Here is a 20,587-nt window from a genome sequence, read left to right on the forward strand (position 1 = left end):
TAGAATATGGAATATGTTACTCCATTCTCTTTTGGCCTGTACAGTTTCTTCTGAGAGGTCAGCAGTGAATCTGATTGGGATTCCTCTAAAAGTTAACTGATTTTTTCACATGCATATTTAAGGATCTTTTCCCTGTTTTCAACTGAGGAGAGTTTGATTATCATGTGTTGTGTAGAAGACCACATTTGGTCAATGTTATTGGGAGTTCTGCGTCTGCCCTGTATTTTGTTTCCCAATTCTTTTGCCAAATTAGAGAAGTTTTTCTTTACTATTTCATGGAATACATTTTAAAACCCAGCTTCTCTTTCTGTGTCTTCTGGAACTCCCATAACTCCTAGATTTCACCTTTAATAGTGTTCCTTAATTCTTGAATACTTTTCCTAGTAATCCAGTTCCTCTTCCAGCTTCCCCCCCCCCCCCGCCCCATTATTGAAGGAAATGTCTTCCAATTCTGAGATTCCTTCTTCTGCCTCACTCTTTCAATTCTTGAATTTTACAGGGAGTTTAATTTGCTACATTGTGCTCATTTCTAATAACCCAGCTTGATTGTGTTTTAAGGCTGCTACTTCCTGTGTAACATATACTCTAAATTCCCTGAACTCCTGTATGTGCCTCTCATTGTTAAGAAGCTTTATAACAAGTTTCTAAAATTCTTTATCTCCCATTTCCTCAATGTCCTCCTCAGTTGACTCTGAGGTTGAGAAAGGCTTTTGCTCTTTTGCAGGGGAGGCATCAGTAACATTCATTGTGTCTGTCTCTTCTTTTGCTCTTGATTATTACTATTCTGGCCAGCAGATTCCTCTCCTTAGTGCTTGTTTCTAAGCTGTGTTGCACAGTGGTCTACAGGTCCATTTTATTGATTGCATTCGGTACCCGGTACTTCATTTGCAGTCACTTGTGCCACTTTCTCCAGTAAGTTTCAGCCCTGGGCTCTTGTGCTAGGCTTCCACCATGATTTCTGTAGCCCCAGCTCCCCAGTCACCATCCCCTGTGATCCTCTGTTGTGGCCACACCATTGCCTGTACAGTCTGCCACTCCTGATTTGAGCAGTGCCTGAGATTAGGGAGACAATAGCTGTCCTAAATCACTGGGTTGTCAGCGGCGCTGGTCTTGTCGGGATCTGCTGGTTGTTAGATCTGAAGGCCACCCACCCAGACCTATTTGGGGAGGAACCCATAGGATGTCAAGTTGGTACTATTTTTCTTGTGATACCAGTGCAACGTATTGAGCCATAAGTGAGTTCTCTCCTGGCTCAGTGCTTGCATAGCTTGTTGTTCCTTCAGCCCCACAGTCTTTTCCTCCATATACAAAACGGTGCCCAATGTGGCACATGGTGGAGGTCTGGGCCTGCTAACCATTAAGTCTGAAGGTCACCTAGACCTATTTTGAGCGGAACCCATTAGATGCCAAGTCAGTACTGTTTTCCCTGTGGGACCAGTACAATGCGTTGAGCCAGAAATCGGTCTCTCCCAGCTTAGCCTAAGTGCAGCTCACTGTTGTTCCTCCAATCCTGCCCCCAGCCTTTCCTTCAGTACACAAAATGGCACCCTATATGGCACTGGTGGGGGGTCTGAGCCATGAAATCCACCCTGTACCTGCACCTGCCTGTTTGGGCTCTCACTCTGCTTCTGGTCAATCAAGCAAATCAGCAGGACAGGCAGCTTTATACCTGGGTTCACCTCCTGAGCTCCCACTGAACTCCTCTTTTCACCTAGCCACTGGTGGAGCTCCGATCACAGACTGCTGACTGTCACTGCAGCATCTGATCACTGTTATCGGCTATCCTCACTGCTTTCCTGTGTCCGTCGGTCTCCAGGTGTCCCTCTGCCATTGACCTGTTCTCTCCTATTTCAAGGGATCATGGCATCTCTGCTTCACCCTGGCTAATAATTCTCCATCTGGTTTTTGTTTGTTTGTTTTAAGATTTATTTATTTTATTACAAAGTCAGATATACAGAGGAGGAGAGAGAGAGAGGAAGATCTTTCGTCCGATGATTCACTCTCCAAGTGACCGCAACGGCTGGTGATACGCCAATCCAAAGCCGGGAATCAGGAACCTCTTCCGGGTCTCCCACGCGGGTGCAGGGTCCCAAGGCTTTGGGCCGTCCTCCACTGCTTTCCCAGGCCACAAGCAGGGAGCTGGATGGGAAGTGGAGCAGCCGGGATTAGAACCGGCGCCCATATGGGATCCCGGGGTGTTCAAGGCGAGGACTTTAGCTGCTAGGCCACAGCGCCGGGCCCTCTCCATCTGTTTAAATGTGCTCTTACCTTATTCCGCCATCCTGTTTTTGCTATTATAAATAAAGCTGCCATGAGCATCCTCTAATAAGGTAGGTAGAGGTTTGTTTATTTTCATAACCTTTTCTCTCAAACAGGAATAAAAGTGCTAAGTTACTAGGCAGGTCTGTATTCAATTTTATATAAGAAACTTTGCATTCCTACCAATCTTGTATGCGAGTTTCTGTTGTTCCTTATTTTCATGAACTTTTGATATTGTGAGTTGTTTTGATTTTTTTTTTATTTCAAAAAATTTTAGCAGGGCTAGAATTGTGGCATAGCACGTAAAGCTACTGCCTGTGATGCCAGCTTCTCATACTGGTGTGGGTTAAAGTTCTGGCTGCTCCACTTCCAGTGTAGTGCCATGTTAATAGCCTGGGAAAGCAGTGGAGAATGACCAAACACTTGGGCCCCTGTACTCATGTGGGAGACCTAGAAGAAAGCTCCTGCTTCCTGGCTTTGGCCTGGCCCAGCCCTAGCTCTTGCAGTCATCTGGGCAGTGAACCAACAGATAGAAGAAGTCTCTCTTCTAACTGCCTTTCAAATAAACCTTTCATTTTTTTGACATATACAACTTATACATATCAATCAGGTTCCTAAGACATCCTGTGCGTCACACACCTGTCACATGCACAAACTACAAATAGTTTTTCTCTACTCTGTAGGTTTTCTCTTTGCTGCTTGTTTTGCTGTGCAAAAGCTGTCAGTTTGCTGAAGCCCCATTTGCTTTTTCTCTTATTTCTTGTGCTCTTAGAGTCTTGATCAAGAAAATTCTTGGCCTTTTCAACATCCTGAGCCATTTCCCCTACACGTTCTTCTACTAGTTTTATAGCTTCAGGCTTTAGTTTATGCCTTTCACCCGTGTGGACTTGATTTTTGTACATGGTGAGAGATAGTCAATGTTTGTTCTCCTGCATGTACATATCCAGTTTCCCAAGGAGCATTTAGTGAAAAGACTGCTGCTCTCCCACTGTGTGGTCTGCATTTTTTGTTAGGAGCACTCGACCATATCAAGGTGGGGCTACCTGTAGGGCCTCTGTTCTATTCCACTGGTCTATGCATCCATCTTTACAATACTATGCTGCTTTAATTACTGTAGCTTTATAATGTTTAAATGGGCAGAAAACTAGCTGGAGTATATGAGGTGGTAGTTTTTTTTTTCAAATTGGTGTGGATTAATAATTCTGATAGTGCCATACATGTATAATATTAATGAGGCAAGAAAGTAATCCAATTACAGAAACAGCAAGGATTTTCATTATAGGAGAAGGAACAGATAATAAAGAAGTAGAAGAATATGAAAGATCAAAATAAAGGTTTGGGTACTGACATACTTGGAGATGGCTAAATACAGAAATAACCATGGATTATTTTGTGATAACTAGTCTGAGTGGGGATTTTGATCTAAAAATTCATTGTTCTAAACTATCCTTTGTTGTGATCACATAGCTTTTGTTATGCTATGTTTCAATCTTCATTCATTTCAAGAAATGTTAACATTTCCTCTTTGATTTCTTTGTTGATCTACTTTTGGAGTAAGTTGTTTGCTGCCCACGTATGTCCATAGTCTCCAAAGTTTCCCTAGGTATTGGTTTCTGGTTTTACTGCACTGTGGTTAGAAAATATCCCTGCTATGATTTCCAGGCTTTTAGAATTTGTTACAACTTGTTTTGTGACATAAAATATTATATATCCCCCCAAATGCTCCATATGACGGGTGAGAGGAATGCAGATTCAGTCACTGTTGGAAGGAAAGTGCTATAGATGTCTGTTAGGTCCCCTTGATATCATGTACAATTTAAGTGGTGCCAACTACATTCCTTGCCCTGAGGTACCAACTTTGCGATAAGTTTGGAAGGCAGTTTAATAACTTATTGTACAGTTAGATGTAGGGTTGCTGTCTGACCTGAGTTGAAATGTATGCCCACACAAAATCCTGTATGCACATGTCTTTAGTAGTTTTATACATAGCAACTAAAAATGGAAAGTAACCAAGATGTTCGTTAGCAGATAATTGGGTACACAAGAACACAGCCGTAGAATTGACAATTTTCCAGTGAAGAAGCAAGCTGTTACGTGATAAAAAGCCATGATACTTTAAATGCCCACTGCTAAGTCAAAGAAGCCACTCTGAAAAGGCTACCGATTCTGTGATTCCAATTATTTGCCATTCTGCAAAGAAGAAATCAATGTGATGGTAAAAAGTCCAGTGAGCTGACTACAGAAATCAGAGCACACACACGACACTGCCACACGGCTTGAACGAAGGGCTGAAATGGAGTCTAGGCAGCCTTTTGAACAGAAACTAAGGTAAACACAAAAATCCTCCACATTTGGTAAAAATGTTTCCCAGATGGGTATGGGTTAATAATTCTCACACTGTCATACCTACACACAGGAACCAGGTGAGACAGTAAATCCAGGACAGCAGGAGTAAGGATTTTCACCATCAGATGCACTTTTATCAGGTATATGCATAGTGGCTATGAATCTGGAGAACAGATTTCCACTTTATAACACGTTAGAAAGAGCTAGAAGAATATGAAGTTTAAAATAAAGGCTTCAGCACTGGAATACATTTAGCAATACAGTATGAAATCATGGTTAGGTTAATGATCAAGGCTAGACACAGAAATGATTATGGATATATGAGTAAAATGGTGTTGCACATAGGATGTCTGCGTATCCTTGAACGGCCACACTGAAAGTCCACCCTCAATTCTGACAGCATTAAGAAATAACCTTACAATCAAGATGGCAGATTAGGGTGAGGACACATTTAAACAGATGGAGAAACATTAGTCAGTGTGAAGCAAAGAGGGCACATTCCAGGAAAGAGGAGAGGACAGAACAACAGCAGAGGGGTACTTGGAGACTGACAGACACAGGAAAGCAGCTGACACAATGGTGTGGTGTTGCAGTGACTGATACTCCAGCGGCATTCAGCATATGGCAAGCTGAACTCCATCAGCAGCTGGAACTCCACCAGCAACCAGGTGGGAAGGGACTTTCACTGGGAGCTTGGAAGGTGAACCCAGAGAAAGAACCGTCTGTCCTGCTGGTCCGTTTGATTTGACCAGAAGCAGAGACAGAGCAGCAGATTCCAGACAGACAGTGCGAGAACAGGGTGGATTTCACAGCCCAGTCAGCCCCCTAGAGCTGAATTGGGCGCCATTTTGCGTAAGGAGGCAAAGGCAAGGGAAAGGACTGAGCATACGCTGAGCTGGAAGTGAACTCATTTCTGACTCAGTGAACTGCAGCAACGCAGCATTCTACAGGTTCCACCCAAGACAGGTCTGAGTAGCCCTCAGACCTGATGGCCAGCAGATCAAGCACTCTAGTAGTGGCACGTCAGGTGCCATTTTGTACACTGTGGCAAAGAATTCAAGACTGCCTGGACAGCAGTGAACTGCGCATGTGCTGAGCTTGGGGAGAACTCACTGAGTCAGAGCACTGCACTGGTCCCACAGGAAAATAATACTGTATATGGCATCATACAGGTCAAAATACATCCATGTGGCCCTCAGACCTAATGGCCAACAGGTTCCTGAAAGATCAGCACCAGCAATAACCTACCTATATAGGACATTTGTTGTCTCCCTAATCCTGGGACCTGCTACAACCGGAAGTGGGAGAAAGGTTGTACAGACAATGGTGCAGCCTCAGCATGATATCACAGGAGCTGGAGAGTGGTGAGCCAGGAGCTGGGGCTAAACAGAACAAGGTGGAAATCTAACATAAGAACTCAGACCTGGAACTTGCTGGAGAGAGTGGTACAGCTGACTGCCAACAAAGAATCATGCACCAACTGCAATAACTAAAATCAAACTGTAGACCTGTGGGTGACAGAGCTTAGAAACCTGCCCCAAGGAGAAGAATCTGCTAACCTTGTACAATGAACAAGAGCAAAGGAAGAGACAAAGGCACAATGAATATTGCTGAGGACTCCCCTACAAAGGAGCAAAACCCTTTGTCAAGCTCAGAGTTAACTGAAGGAGACATTGAGAAAATGGGGCACACAGAATTCAAAACACTTGTTATAAAACTTGTTTTCAATACTGAGAAGCACGTAAAGCAGGCATTCAAAGAATTCAAGGAATATGTCACACTGGAAATGAATCAAATGAAAGCTGATCTATCAGAAAAGTACAGTGGAGAGTCTCCAAAATAAAATGAAGGAGGCAGAAGAAAGAATCTCAGAATTGGAAGATATTTCCTGTCACCAGGGTGATGCAAACAAAAAGCTGGAAGCAGAGCTGGATCAGGCAAAAAAAAAATACTCAAGAATTGAAGGACAGTATTAAAAGGTCAAGTATCAGAGTTATAGGGATCCCAGAAGGTTCAGAAAGAAAAGCTGGGATTAAAGGTGTATCCAATGACATAATAAGGGAAAATTCCCCTAACCTAGAGAAAGAATTGGGAAACAACATCCAGGAGCGGCACAGAACTAACTCCCAGCAGAGTTGACCAAAAGCAATCTTCACAACACATGATCATCAAGCTCTCTTCAATCGAACATAAGGAAAAGATCCTTAAATGTGCACATGAAAAAAAAATCAATTGACATATAAAGGAATGCCAATTAAATTCACAGGAGACCTCTCACAGGAAACTCTACAGGCAAGAAGAGAACGGAGTGACATATTCCAGATTCTGAAAGAAAAAAATTGTCAGCCTAGGATAATGTATCCAGCAAAACTTTTCTGTGTCTTTGAAAATGAAATAAAAATTTTCCATAGTAAAGAAAAGTTACAAGAATTTGCCTCTTCCAAACCTGCCCTACAAATGACACTTCGAGATGTTCTCCAGACAGAGAAAAGGAATAGCACCCACCAAAACCAAAGGCAAATGGGAAGAACATCCCAGTAAAATAACAGCAGAAGACTAAACCAATGAACAACCCATTCCTAAAATGACAGGACCAAAGTACCACCCATACATATTAAACTCTGAATGTAAATGGCTTAAGCTCAATCAAACATCATTGATTAGTAGACTGGATTAAAAAACAAAACCCATCTATTTATTGTCTAGAAGAGACACACTTCATGAACAAAAATCAGTGGAAACTATATCTCATGGATTTTGGTCCTTTTTTTTTTTTTTTTGGTTAGTTTCACCTCTTCAAAACACTCTTCTGATTAAATTCTTCAATGACTCATAGATCATACAGTAGCATCATTTTCTTCAAGAAGGTTTTTGATTTTCTTTTTCATTTCTTCAGTAACACATTAGTCATTCAGTAGCATATTATTTAACTTCATGGGTATGGTTATTTTTCTTCCTGTTGTTGATTTTGTTTAGTGGCTTTTTATTTAAGGGGATGTATAGTAACTGTGTAATGGAGACTATCATGCAGATGTGAGGATACAATGTAGTATGCATCTCTACATCCAGATCAAAGATGGACTCCCAATGAAACTGTTTACTGTATCTTGACAATAGGATGCTGGACTCTGCCATTGTCCATAGCTGCAATGATGAACATATGACTGTGTATGAAGAACTATACTAATGATATAGGGTAACTCAGAGAGAGGGAAGGGAAATGGGGAGGGGTAATAAAAATCCCAGGGTCTATGGAACTGTATCATAAGATGATAATAATAAAAAGTAAAATTAAAAAAAATAAATGGAATATTTGGGAAGAGGAATCAGTCATGAGCATCGAATCTTCATGATGGAATTAGTACCCCTGTTAATAATACCATAGCTTTCTGCCCAAGTTCTGCTTTTCACCATGTGAAACACAGGCAGGGACCCATCACCAACCAGGGCAAGGACACTTAGGAGACACTTGATCTACAGGCGCGCTGGATCCTGGACTTCTCTGCCTGCACAGTGTGAACAGAGAAGGTCTGCTCTCTGAATCACCCAGTCTAGGTGATTCCTCCTTTTTTCACTCTTGACCATGCTCGGGGATCGTCCTTTGGCCTCCCTGCCCTTCTCCTCATAGGCAGCTCCCTGGCATGGGCATTACAAGTACCCCTCCGTGTGAGGTGCCCCACCCCACACACTATCTTAATTAAAGCCTGTTATTCCTCATACACTGTAAATCACAGCAGAGGGACCAGCCTGGTGGCTCAAACGGCCTAGCCTCCACCTATGGTGCTGGTATCCAGTATGGGCACCAGTTTGTGTCCCAGCTGCTCCACTTCTGATCCAGCTCTCTGCTTATGGCCTGGGAATGCAATGGAGGATAGCTCAAGTCATCGAGCCCATGCATCCACGTGGGAGACCCCAAAGAAGCTCCAGGTTCCCACCTTCAGATCAGCTCCATTTCTGGCCACTGTGGACATCTGGGTAAAGAACCAGTGGATGAAGATCTTTCTCTCTGCTGTCTCTCCTCTCTGTAATCTGTCTTTCCAATGAAAATAAATAGATCTTAAAACACACACACACACACACACACACACAGCAAGCAGAGTATTTCCTATGCCTGCCTGCCTGCCTGCCCAGATGAGCTAGAAGTGACCATGTTCCAACAATCAGTAGACACATTCAGATCTTGGTTTCCAATACAACTCTCACGTGGCTTAGGAACAACGTACTGCATCAGGCATTAACGAATTAAATCCACTAGATGACAATGGGTGTGTAGAGAAAAGCTGACAAGGAGAGCAGTGAAAGACTTGAGGAGGAGTTCCAGAGCGCCTAATGGGAAAGAATGTTAAGGGGAAAGTGAGTAGCAAAGTCATACAGGACCAGGCTGTGAGCAGGGGCTGAGGAGCATGAAGGAGTTGAAGTGTACCAGTCTTGAAGTGCTGGTGAGAGAAGGGGGCAAGCCAAGTCCAGGGTGGGCATAAAAGGTGTGAGGGCAGAGCAGGTGGACACATGGAACCTCCCCCTAGGGAAAGGTAAGCAGAAAACAAAAAATACACATGACAGATAAAATGAGTATTATTCAGAAATGCATTCCGAACCTTTGTGCCCAGGGCCCACGGGCTGGAAAGCGCCTTTGTGAGGATTCTTTCTGGGCAGGAGATCCCAACCTGGTGAATTGTGGTGCTGCCCCTCTGTTCGTGCCACAGGCACACCCTTCTTGGAAGGTAGAGCCCAAGATTCCACTGTAAACATCCTGCAGCCCCGAGTCAGCTTGCCCCCACCCTCTCCCCATCAGCTAACAAGTGATTATTCTTTACAAGACAAGTTCAAACATGAGCCTAATTAAAGAATTTCCCAACCCTCCTTCCTTGGTAAGACATGGAATTTTAATAAGCAAAAGCTCCCGCCATGTCATTCAGATCTTCACTGTTTCTGCAGGCTTCCACACGCTACCACTGCCCTCACCTTGCCATCTGGAAATACCATTTGTCACCCAGGAGTAATTGGCTCATTTTCCAGGCTTGCCCTTTAAATGTTCCATGTTATCCTGACACTTGCAAGTTTCATTTAGAGGCTTTTAGGGCTTGCGCGCGCTCGCTCGCTCTCTCTCTCTCTCTCTTTTTCCTAGAGATGCCACTGTCAGGAAAGTTGTTTCGAAGGACAAATTTGACTACAGCATCCCCTAATCAGAAGAAAACACTTTTTCCCAGAGGAAAAGCACACAGGTTTTGCAAGAAAGGAGCAAACTCTTAGCGCAGCCCAAACTGTGGGGAGTATACTACGGTTACAACCAGATACATGCACAACTCCCATGACAACAGCAACCTGCCGCCGCAACACATCACAGCCAGAGCTACAACCACGACCACTCACCTTGGAGATATGTTGTCGTCACAACAGGTATAGCTACAGCTTAGAGCCCTACGTTATTAAGCTGAAGGTAGGACCCTAAAGGTCACAGCAACAAAGTTACGCCACTGAGTTGTTTTGTTGCAACAGTCTGGCTGATACTCCCTGCTCTCGTTAGGACCACTGCTGCTGTGTACCATAATTAAAGAATTCTTTGGCATCTTGGCAGGACATGCATACCCAGGGGTGAGACGAGGAAGCTATTTCAGCCTGCCAAGGTGATACAATGTTGTGGACCAATGCACACAGGCACAGAGGCAATGTGTGCGTCAGCAGACATCATCATTGTACAGAGGCCAGCTTCCCAGGGCTGGCGACAGACTCCAGTTATGTTAGGTATCACCAGGAGAAGCTGGGTCAGGAGACACAGACCTTTCCTAAGCTATGTTTACATTTGCTCATGATGCAAACTATTCCAAAAGAACAGGACACGGTGAAAGACTCTTGACTCACCATGCATCTCAAAAATTCCTTGTTTTCGCTCTGCTGTTTAAGTGCATCATGGCACTGCAGGTATAATCAATGGAGGACGTCCTGCATCCTATCATCATGATATATTTAGCACAGTTTCACTAGCAGTCCTCCTCTCATTCGGGGGTAGAGAGGCACACTGCCTGGTCCTCTCCTCTCAGGCGAGACAGAGTGGCCAGGGCAGGAAGGCTAGCCTCACAGGCCTTGCTGGCCCAGATACAACATCAGTGCTGCTGCTTGCACATGCTTCGGTTAGCTTGGGAACATGAGCCCATGTAGCACCTTGCCTTGGGGAACACTAGAGAAAATGTGCATTACTGCCAAGTGTGGTTAGCAATGCCTCCCAGCAGCCTGCCGGGCCCACATCATTTCAGATGTTTCCCAACTTGTAAGATGGGAGGTCTCAGTCCCACCTCTCACTTCCCTGAGGCTAAAAATGATTCAATTAACCTGTTTGCCACATAATAACCTGATGAGCCACAAAGTTTGCATGTATCAATGTTCCTACCTTTATTCTTGTCAGGCTTGTAGTCGCCATCCCCTAACAGGTCTTCAAGATCCTTGTCTGAGAAACCTAGAGACAATAAAACATACATGTCAATGAAAAAAGTTCAACAAGAAACCTGTGCAAATGCTGTCCAAAATTCGCAGGAAATGACTACCAGAGCATCTTAAAACATGGCAAATTGATGAATACAGTGAGCAAAACTTGATGAGGACTCCAAACTTGCCTCATCCGAGCATGCACACCCAGCACCACTGTCATCCACTGTCAGTGTGACTGGGTACATTAACATGACAGTTATGTTCTCCATGATTACACGAGCTCACATGCCGAAGCAGTTCGCATATGTAAAGATGGAGTCAAATTAGTGTGACTTTGCAATACCAAAAAGGAGATGATCCTGGGTAGGCCTGGCAGAGCCATGGGATTCTTTTTCCCACTGGGTTTAGATTTTCTTTGAGCTCAGGCATGAGAAGCACCTTGCTCTCCTCTCTCCCACTCCATCCTTCTCTTGCTTGTCTTGGAGAAGCAGGGAGCCACTGTTTCACAGCTGCAGGAAATGGACCATCAGCATCACCTGAGCTAGGAAGAAACTGATGAGGTCTGATGTGAGACCCCAGCCCTACTCAACACTTCGACTGTTGCTGAGTGAGCTCTCGCAGAGAAAATTCAGTCAAGCTGCTCCTGAACTCCTGACCAGTGGAAAATGTGAAATAATAAACAGCTGTTGTTTTCATTCACGAAGTTTCTGGTGATTGGTATGCAGCAATGTATGGAAGTAGAAAAATTAACTATATTACAACTACACCACTGGGTGCATGTCTTTTACTAATTCTGTGTGCTGAAATGGCAAGGATGCCTAGTGCAGTTCTACTGCACTTGAAAGCACTGTGCTCTATTCATCTGACTCAAAGGTACTCGGGTAGCTTGTTCCATTTCCCATCTGTATAATTAGAAAAAGCTTATTATGAAAAAAACCCCTACAGATTCTTTACAAAATCTGAGCCAAAATAAACTCATTTCACTCCATCTTAAACTTTCTGAACTCCCTTTGTATTAGCTGCTCTGCCATCAAAAATTGATTTCAATAGGAAGGATGGACTAAGTAGGACTTGCCAACTAGAATATTTGGCAGATGTTACCTTGGAAATAAATGAGCCCATAAACTGAAGGAAAATCACTAGTGGTATTTATTGCCAAAGAGTTCAAGGGAAATTGGGATTTTTACCTACCAATGAGATTTGAACAGCATTAAGGGTTTTTTGTTTTATTATGTTTTGTTTTTGTTTGTTTTTTGCAGGGAGACAGGTATCAATTTAGACAAACACAACTTTTGCTTTTTCTATAAAATCATGTGGACTACTTTGGAAATTCAAACCAAATATCTGTGTACACCAGTATTTGCCAAGTGACAGGTGCAGGACAGACACTGCCAAACACGAATGGGTCAAAGATCACTTCAAGGTCAGGAGCATTACAGAAGTGGAGCTGAGGAACCAAGTGGGCGGAGCTCCTTGGTGCACTCCCAGTGCGTGCTGCATGGACCCTAGAAGTCTAGCGCTGGTGTTCTCTCAAAGGATGTCCACGGTGACCTCAACAGTCTACAGCATCACTGTCTTCCCACAGCCAGCTGTCTGCGTGAGGCTGGCTTGCCTTGCTCCGCGTCAGCCAAGGCACACATTACGGCTGCACAGAAGCTTAGGCGACAACCCATGGGCCTCCATCAAGCCAGACACCAGAGAGTGGCCCAAGTGTGAAGCAGCTCTTCTCTGCTCAGCTAACTTTGCTTCTATCTTGGCAGTCGTTTCTCATCACAACAAGTTAAGTATCTGCAGAGGCATGGATTTAGCAATGCCCATTTCAGGATAAAGTGTTTTCCATTTGAGGTACTAAGATGACAGCTCTGCACAGCTAAGACCAACACAAACAAAAGCTCCGAAGAGCCTACATCACATGCACAGTTCCAAGACCATAGTGCTCGCTCCCCACTCTGTGACGTTCTCCAGGGGTGGCAACACTTGCAGCTCTGCCAGGCCGGGGAGGCATGCAAGCTGCTGTAGGTAATGAGACTGGACGGGACCAGGCAGTACCAGAGCCGGCCAGTGGTTTCCACCAGCCAGACTTACCTCCTCCTCCTCCTGCGCTGGGCTTCCTGTGGCCGTCATCCAGATCCTTCTGATCATCCAAGGCATCGGCCAAGTCAAAATCATCAGGTTTAGGAGGCCCTAAAACAAGACAGCCAATTGGTCCAACCTCAACCAGCTCATTGGACACTCCCCTCCAGGGTGATTCTCTGGACCCTTCCTTACTGGGCTGCCCAGGCGATACATCACCTGCAGGTTTTGCTGGGGCTCTGGTTGTTCCTGGCCTCCTGGTTGTGGTAGTGGCGATGTGGTCCCATCTCCCTAGAGAGCAGAGGAGGGTAGCAAGGGGGCACACTACGTAACGAAATATAGCTGTCACTGCATGCCTCAACAAAGTCCCATGACGAAGATAGCTCCCTTATCTTGGCCCACAACCTCCAACACAGCAGCTACAGAAGTGGATGAAGTGCAGTGAGTTCTTCTCATTTGTCCTTAGGGATGGGGAAAGGACTGTGAGGTGGATGAACGTTAGTGGAGGTGGGGCCTGAACCCAGAACTGCTGGACATTAGCACATGATACAGAGAACATCTTGAACGTGACCCTAGAGCAGTCTGAGCTGTGCCTTCTACCACCATCCACAGAGCATGATGCCCAGATGTGGCCTGAGATCACACTCCCAGTACAGCAGTATCACATAGGTGGAAGATGGTCACAATACGCCATTTCATATAGGTGCCATTACTATTGTAAGCATTAGCTCCCGGAACTCAGATTCCTGTCAAAGCAATGGGAAAGATCCCTGTTGCACTAATTCTTATAGATGAGCAATCCTGAATTTAGATTCCTTCCATATACACTACACGCCACAGCTGCCCTGAATTTTCATATAGTTCATTATCTTGAACTTTAGAAGACTACGCTGTGACTCTTCTCCAGAAAGCGTAGGTGGGAAGGCACACATGGCAGAGCATGAACGTCTGAGAGGAAGCAGTAATGGGGGTGCAAAGGAGAAAAACGCCTCTACAAGATTTACAAGTCAACAACATGATCACCAAACTGCTCATAGCCATTTTAACTGCAGTGCTGATCTTATCTAGATAGGGCCTCAGGATTGTGTTTTGGTAAGTAAAACAAAACAAAAACAAAAACAAGTGCTGGTTGCAAGCCTGGCACCATGGCATTGCAGGTTAATCCTCTGCCTGTGGCACTGGCATCCTATATGGGTGCTGGTTCGAGTCGGTTTCTCCACTTTATTTCTTTTAGTGTGTGTGAGTTTCTAAATTCTATTTTTAACATTGCTTATAGTTGAGAGAGATGCACACCCACATGGGCCTCCGCTAGGGTAGGAATGATCAAGCTATGGAGGAAGGTGGATGAGACATGTTTGGATTTTGTTCTCTGTCCACAGGGGAGGAAGGGTAGGTGAGGGGCCGCTCCTTGCTGTCAAACTACAGCAGCACCTGGGGATGGGGGATGGTCATTTGATGACGGTTTAGAGATCTAAAGTGGGAAAGAGTGTTCCAAGGGTGTTACTTCAGTGGTTTTGAAAGTTCTGAGAAGTTGTTTGTGTCATTTCTTCAAGGTTGAGAAAATCTTCCCAAGGTCTATTGGGTGAGAAAGTCCACCTTAGTGCATCCACAGACCCAGGAACATACTTCTACATGGCCAGGATTGTTGTCCAGCCTGTTCTTTCTATCCTCTGACGAGGCAGGGGACACCTGCTGATCTAGTTGAACTGGCTATTATGTCCCCCACTTGCATCTGAACATACTGTCCACTGCACAGGCATCAGCAACTGAGGAGCCCAGTCCGAATGTGCACGCCAATGTCAGAACACATACCTTGTGATTTTCCTTGTGGACAAGAACTGAGTCTAGTGGCCTAGTTGAGTTTTGGGAATTAATAGGAGTTTGGGGAACTAATAAAGTAGAAAAAATCAAATCAAGATATTTTAATATTCAGACAAAATAGATTAAGACATGGGGCATAATGATTGACACCCGAGAAACCACTTGTGCAATGATATCTATTCTGAGCATCCATAGCCACTTGTCTTAAAGATTCCTCCTTGGCAGAGTGTATTGTAGGCTAGTTAACAAATATGTGAAGATTGTGATTGGCCAGTTGTGGTTAGTCAGCTGGAACACTTGGCAGGTCTTTTTTTGCAAATTACCAAAATGAGTCTCTCATGGAAGGAAAATCATAGATGGTAGTTATGATTTCAAGAGGGGGCAGTTTTGTGGTGTTAAGTTCAACTGATAAAGCTGCAGTCGAGGAGATACCAGTAACCCATACAGGAACCGATTTGAATTTCAGCTGTTCCACTTGCAATTCAGCTTCCTGCCAAAGCACCTAGGGAAGCAGCAGAGCATGTGCTACCTGTGTGGGAGGCTACATTGTTGCAGTGCCATGTTCCTGGTTTTGGCCTAGTCCAACTCGGCTGATGCAACTATTAGGGGACTGACCCAGGGTAAAGAGGTTCATTTTGTCTCTCTAAATATTCCTTTTAAATAAAACAAATAAATCCTTACAAATTTCAAGCAAAAAATGATAGTTTTGAAAATCTGTATCTAACCCTGCAAGTTAAACAGCTTCTCAGTACTCAGTCTTTTTGTAATGAAATGGGTTACAATTTAGACAAATATGTCTTTTGGCTTTGCATAGTGAAATGTGAGTTTATTTGTTGTTTGCTGATGCCCATTTCAGGATAAAGTGTTTTCCATTTGAGGTACTAAGATGACAGCTCTGCACAGCTAAGACCAACACAAACAAAAGCTCCGAAGAGCCTACATCACATGCACAGTTCCAAGACCATAGTGCTCGCTCCCCACTCTGTGACGTTCTCCAGGGGTGGCAACACTTGCAGCTCTGCCAGGCCGGGGAGGCATGCAAGCTGCTGTAGGTAATGAGACTGGACGGGACCAGGCAGTACCAGAGCCGGCCAGTGGTTTCCACCAGCCAGACTTACCTCCTCCTCCTCCTGCGCTGGGCTTCCTGTGGCCGTCATCCCGGTCACCCAAGGCATCAGTCAAGTCAAAATCATCACCTTCATAAAGGAAGCAGCAAAGTGTCTGACAAGTGTGTACAACAATCCAAAACAAGAAAAGCCTTTGGGCTCAGTTGATCGGTACAAGAAATTTAGGCAAATTAAAATCTGACTCTAAAACAATGCTAATGGCTGGTTTTCTGACACTGAAGTACATTACCTGTTTTTGAATTGACTTTTTACTCGTAAGTATGCTTTTCTTTGGCCAGCAGTTGGGTCATTTTAACAACATGACGATATTTCCAAAAGTTCAGAGAAACTTGAATTAGATGATCATTTTGGTGCAAAAGATTTTGAGCTGAATGCACACTTTTTAAAAAGATTTTTATTGGAAAGTCATATTCACAGGGAAGCAGACACACAAAGAAAGATCTTCTATCTGCTGGTTCAATCTCCAAGTGGCCACAGTGGCCAGAGATGAGCCGATCTGAGGCCGAGAGCCAGGAGCTTCTTCTGGGTCTCCCAGCAGGTGCAGGGTCCCAAGGCTTTGGGCTGCACTTGACTTCTTTCTCAGGCCACATGCAGGGAGCTGGAAGGAAAGTGGAGCAGCTGGGATATGAACCAGTGCCCATATGGGATCCCAGCATATATAAGACAAGGACTTTAGCAACTAGGCTACTGCGCTAGGCCTACATGCATACTCTTTCCACATAATATATTTATTACCATGAACTTTATGAAGATCCCCTCATCCTTACTACGTTAGCCCAAGATTCACAAACAGGTGCAGAGAATCAAAAAATTAAGACTGGGTAAATCATCACAAAACACCTCTTTGAATGTGGAAACAAAAAGACATGAGACAAATCAAAGCAGCTCTAAGCTTCTACCCGCACTGTCAGCATCTCCTATGGGCATCAGTTTGAGTCCCACCTGCTCCCCTTCTGATCCAGCTCTCTTCTAATGGCCCAAGTTGGTGGCACCTTGTACCAAGTGCGAGACCTGGAACAAGCCCCCTGGTTTCAGATCAGATCAGATCAGCTCTGGTCATTGTGGCCATTGGGGGAGTGAACCAGCAGATGGAAGACCTCTCTGTCTCTCCTCCTCTCTGTAACTCTGATTTTCCAATAAAAATAAATACATCTTTTGAACAACAACAACAACAAACACGATATGGGGAAAATCAAAGCAGCTTTCTACTGCACAGAGCACATGTAGATTCCCCTCAAGTACCAGTAACAAGTTGCAGAATGGCAGTAATGAGTGTGTTCCCAATCCCAAGGCCAAGTAAAGATGTCCAAAATAAAATGGTTCATCTACTTAAGTGCTGGAAAAATTGCAGGATGTGTCATAAAACAAGCGCCAAACACCCCAACACCTTACCGAAAGAGCACATTAAGAAACACAATCTCAGAGTCACATTACACTGAAGATGCTGGCTGAAACACCAGCATCGGGGCTGACTTTGCAGCAGAGTGGTTGGAGCCATGGCCTACAATGTGGCATACCATACAGACACTGGTTCATATCCTGGCTAATGACCTGGACAAAGCAATGGATGATGGTCCAAAATGCTTGGCCCTTCACATTCATGCTGGTGACCAGGAGGAAGCTCCTGGATCTTTGCAGCTACTTGAGGAGTGGACCAATGGATGGAAGACCTCCCTCCCTCTCCCTTTCTGTAACAAGATTTATAAATAAATCTTGACACACACACAAACAACCAGTATCCCACTTTCACATTACATGAATTTTATATGCTCGGGCTCATTATTCTCACTTTATGCTGGTGTAGCATGGGGACTGCCACTAGTGATGGTTCAAATAACTGAGTAACTGCCACCCCATGGGAAATCTGAACTGAATTCCAAGCCTGTGACTTCAGCCTGGTCTCAACTGCTGTAGGCATCTGGAAAGTGAATGAATGGGTATTATCAGACTTCTCTCCAGAAAATTACACCTGCCTAAGGAAAAGGCACAGATGAATTTCATAAAACTTAAGCAAGATCTTCCTGTAATTGTTATAAAGAAGAAGTCCCAGTTTAGTTTCTCCTTGAGATCTTAAAGGGCAAGACTCCATAGAACCATAAAAGGCATCATGATCAAATAAATATGCACTTTTTTAAGCCTCTTCTCACAGAAGACTTGGGTGGCTTTATATACAGGTTGTTCATTGGACACTCCCCCACAGGGTGATTCTCTGGACCCTTCCTTACTGGGCTACCCAGGCGGTACATCACCTGCAGGTTTTGCTGGGGCTCTGGTTGTTCCTGGCCTCCTGGTTGTGGTAGTGGCGATGTGGTCCCATCTCCCTAGAGGGTGGAAGAAGAACATCAAGGGAGCACATTTAACAACAAAAAGCAACAGTCACTTCTCAACTGGGAATGTCACAGTACATGTAGAATACGCTTTTCATAGTCCTTGAGTCCTCTATGCTAGTTCCTAGTTTACCTTGCAGTTCCTGGGGAGGAGATACAACTGAAAAGAAATGGGGAGACAGTGCTCTCTTGGGCAACTGATAAAGTTCATTTCCAGGGTTCCTGTTCTTACACACTTAGTAAAACAATAGTTCTGACACAACTCAGAATCAGATCATGTCTGAGAGCAGAGTTCAAAGAGGCTAACAAGATGACTTGGTCAAAGCATTATTGAAGTTGGGAGTAGATAAGGAGCGCTGTCTGTCCTTGGTTGACTAGACGGAGCACAGATGTTCGCCTATCGTCAAGCAGAGCGTGAGTGCACATCCAAGGACTCACTGGGGCAAGAGTGCGCTCTGGGCAAGAGGCCCTCCACCCCCTCTCTCCTGGAGCCTCTTCTCAGCAGGAGCCCCCGGGCCTCTGCTGTCCCAGCTATCCTGCTGGATGTATCCTGACAGGCGTCCCTAGAGTCACACCAAGGAGGAGAACACAAAATATTTCCAAGTTAAATGAGGTTGGCTCTGTTCATGTTTCTTTGGAGGATGGAGATGATGAGGTGGACATGGTCTTGCATCTGACCAGGTGACAAATGGAACCAAGTGTTCAGCCCAGATCTGCCGGACATCGCCATGTGGTCTTGGGAGTTCCGCAGGTTAAGCACGATCCTTGAGCGCTCGAGGCTGTGGTTTCCACCACTACCTACCTAGCACTTTAAACATGGATAATACTGCCAAAAGGTGGACCAAGGTTATGTTCCTAATAGAATATTGGAATATTTCATAAATTCAAAGTTGCTACAACACATACATATAATAATTTACTGTAAGTATGATTACTATTACAAATATCAACACTTTGGGTTGAACCACATTCCCCTAAAAATTGCACCCCTCAGAAAACCTATAATGTGCACAAGCTTTCCAATAGTTTCTTTTAGAAAAAAATCAAGACTATGTTAATATTCCCACTGTTGGAAGTGGTAGAAGGAAGGGTGACATAAGAAATGAGAAAAGCAGAAATGAATCAAGTTTATCTTTATATATAGTAAGCACTGAATTACTGGATGCTCAAAAATCAAGTACCAAAAACCACTTGAATATAAAATGACAAATGTATGCTATGCAAACAACTATCCTAATGTCAGGCAGTATGAGTAGATACACAAATACCAGATTAAATAGATGTTAATCTCAAATTAGCCAGAGCCAGAGAGTGGCATTTTAGTGTGATGAAAGGCTCACTGCAACAATGAGAAAAAAGAGCAATCAGGCCAATAGCCAGACAGAAAATACTAGACTTCAGCTCTATAAACCATGTATATCCAATGGGCATCGACAGAGCACACCATCCATTAACCACAGAATATGTATCCTACTCAAATTCACATGAAACACTCTTCCAGGAAGACCGTACATAGGGAACAAAACATGTCCCAATTCATTTTTAAAAACCCAAAGACATAAATTATGGCTAATGGATTGAATATAGAAAGCAGTAACAGAAAATTAAAAAATCTCTAACCACACTGATATCTAAGTACACACTTCTAAATGATCAACAGGTCAAGGAAGCAATCACAGGGAAATTACAAAATATTTGGAGATGAATGCAAATGAAACATGACATACTAAAATTGACATGTTATGTTGTAAATGCTTACATTAAAAAACAAAGGTCTCTCTGGACATACTATAGGGCAGTGGTTATCAAAACAGCCTGGTACTGGCACAAAGATAGAGAGGAAGATCAATGGAGCAGAATAGAAACACCAGACAGGAACCCACATAGATACAGTCAATTAATCTTTGACAAAAAGACAGACAACAATCCAGGCAAATGGGAAGGTCTGTTCAATAAATGCTGTTGGGACAACTGGTTGATAGCCTGCAGAAACAAAAAGATAGACCCACATCTCTCACCATACACCAAGATCAAATCTAAATGGATAAAAGACCTAAACCTACATCCAGAAACCTTCAAACTTTTGGAAGAAAACGTTGGAAACACACTGCAACACTTAGGAGTAGGCCCTCACTTCCTAAAAAAGACTCCAAAAGCAGTAGAAATCGAGACCAAAATAAACAATTGGGACCTCATCAAACTAAGAAGCTT

At 44.0% G+C, this 20,587-nt stretch overlaps 1 protein-coding gene across 1 annotated transcript in view; it reads right to left on the reverse strand.

Annotated features, from left to right (window-relative positions):
* Positions 1 to 20,587, reverse strand: part of CD99L2 (CD99 molecule like 2) — a 91,849-nt gene that overhangs the window by 10,426 nt on the left and 60,836 nt on the right. Inside the window, exons 3-7 of the mRNA XM_058658582.1 lie at positions 18,299 to 18,370; positions 16,041 to 16,118; positions 13,321 to 13,392; positions 13,114 to 13,212; positions 10,991 to 11,056 (exon numbers count right to left, since the gene is read on the reverse strand). Of these exons, the coding sequence (XP_058514565.1) occupies positions 10,991 to 11,056; positions 13,114 to 13,212; positions 13,321 to 13,392; positions 16,041 to 16,118; positions 18,299 to 18,370 (387 nt within the window). The remainder of the gene's footprint in view (positions 1 to 10,990; positions 11,057 to 13,113; positions 13,213 to 13,320; positions 13,393 to 16,040; positions 16,119 to 18,298; positions 18,371 to 20,587) is intronic.

The sequence above is a fragment of the Ochotona princeps genome, chromosome X, assembly GCF_030435755.1.
Source record: "Ochotona princeps isolate mOchPri1 chromosome X, mOchPri1.hap1, whole genome shotgun sequence".
Lineage (NCBI taxonomy): Eukaryota > Metazoa > Chordata > Mammalia > Lagomorpha > Ochotonidae > Ochotona > Ochotona princeps.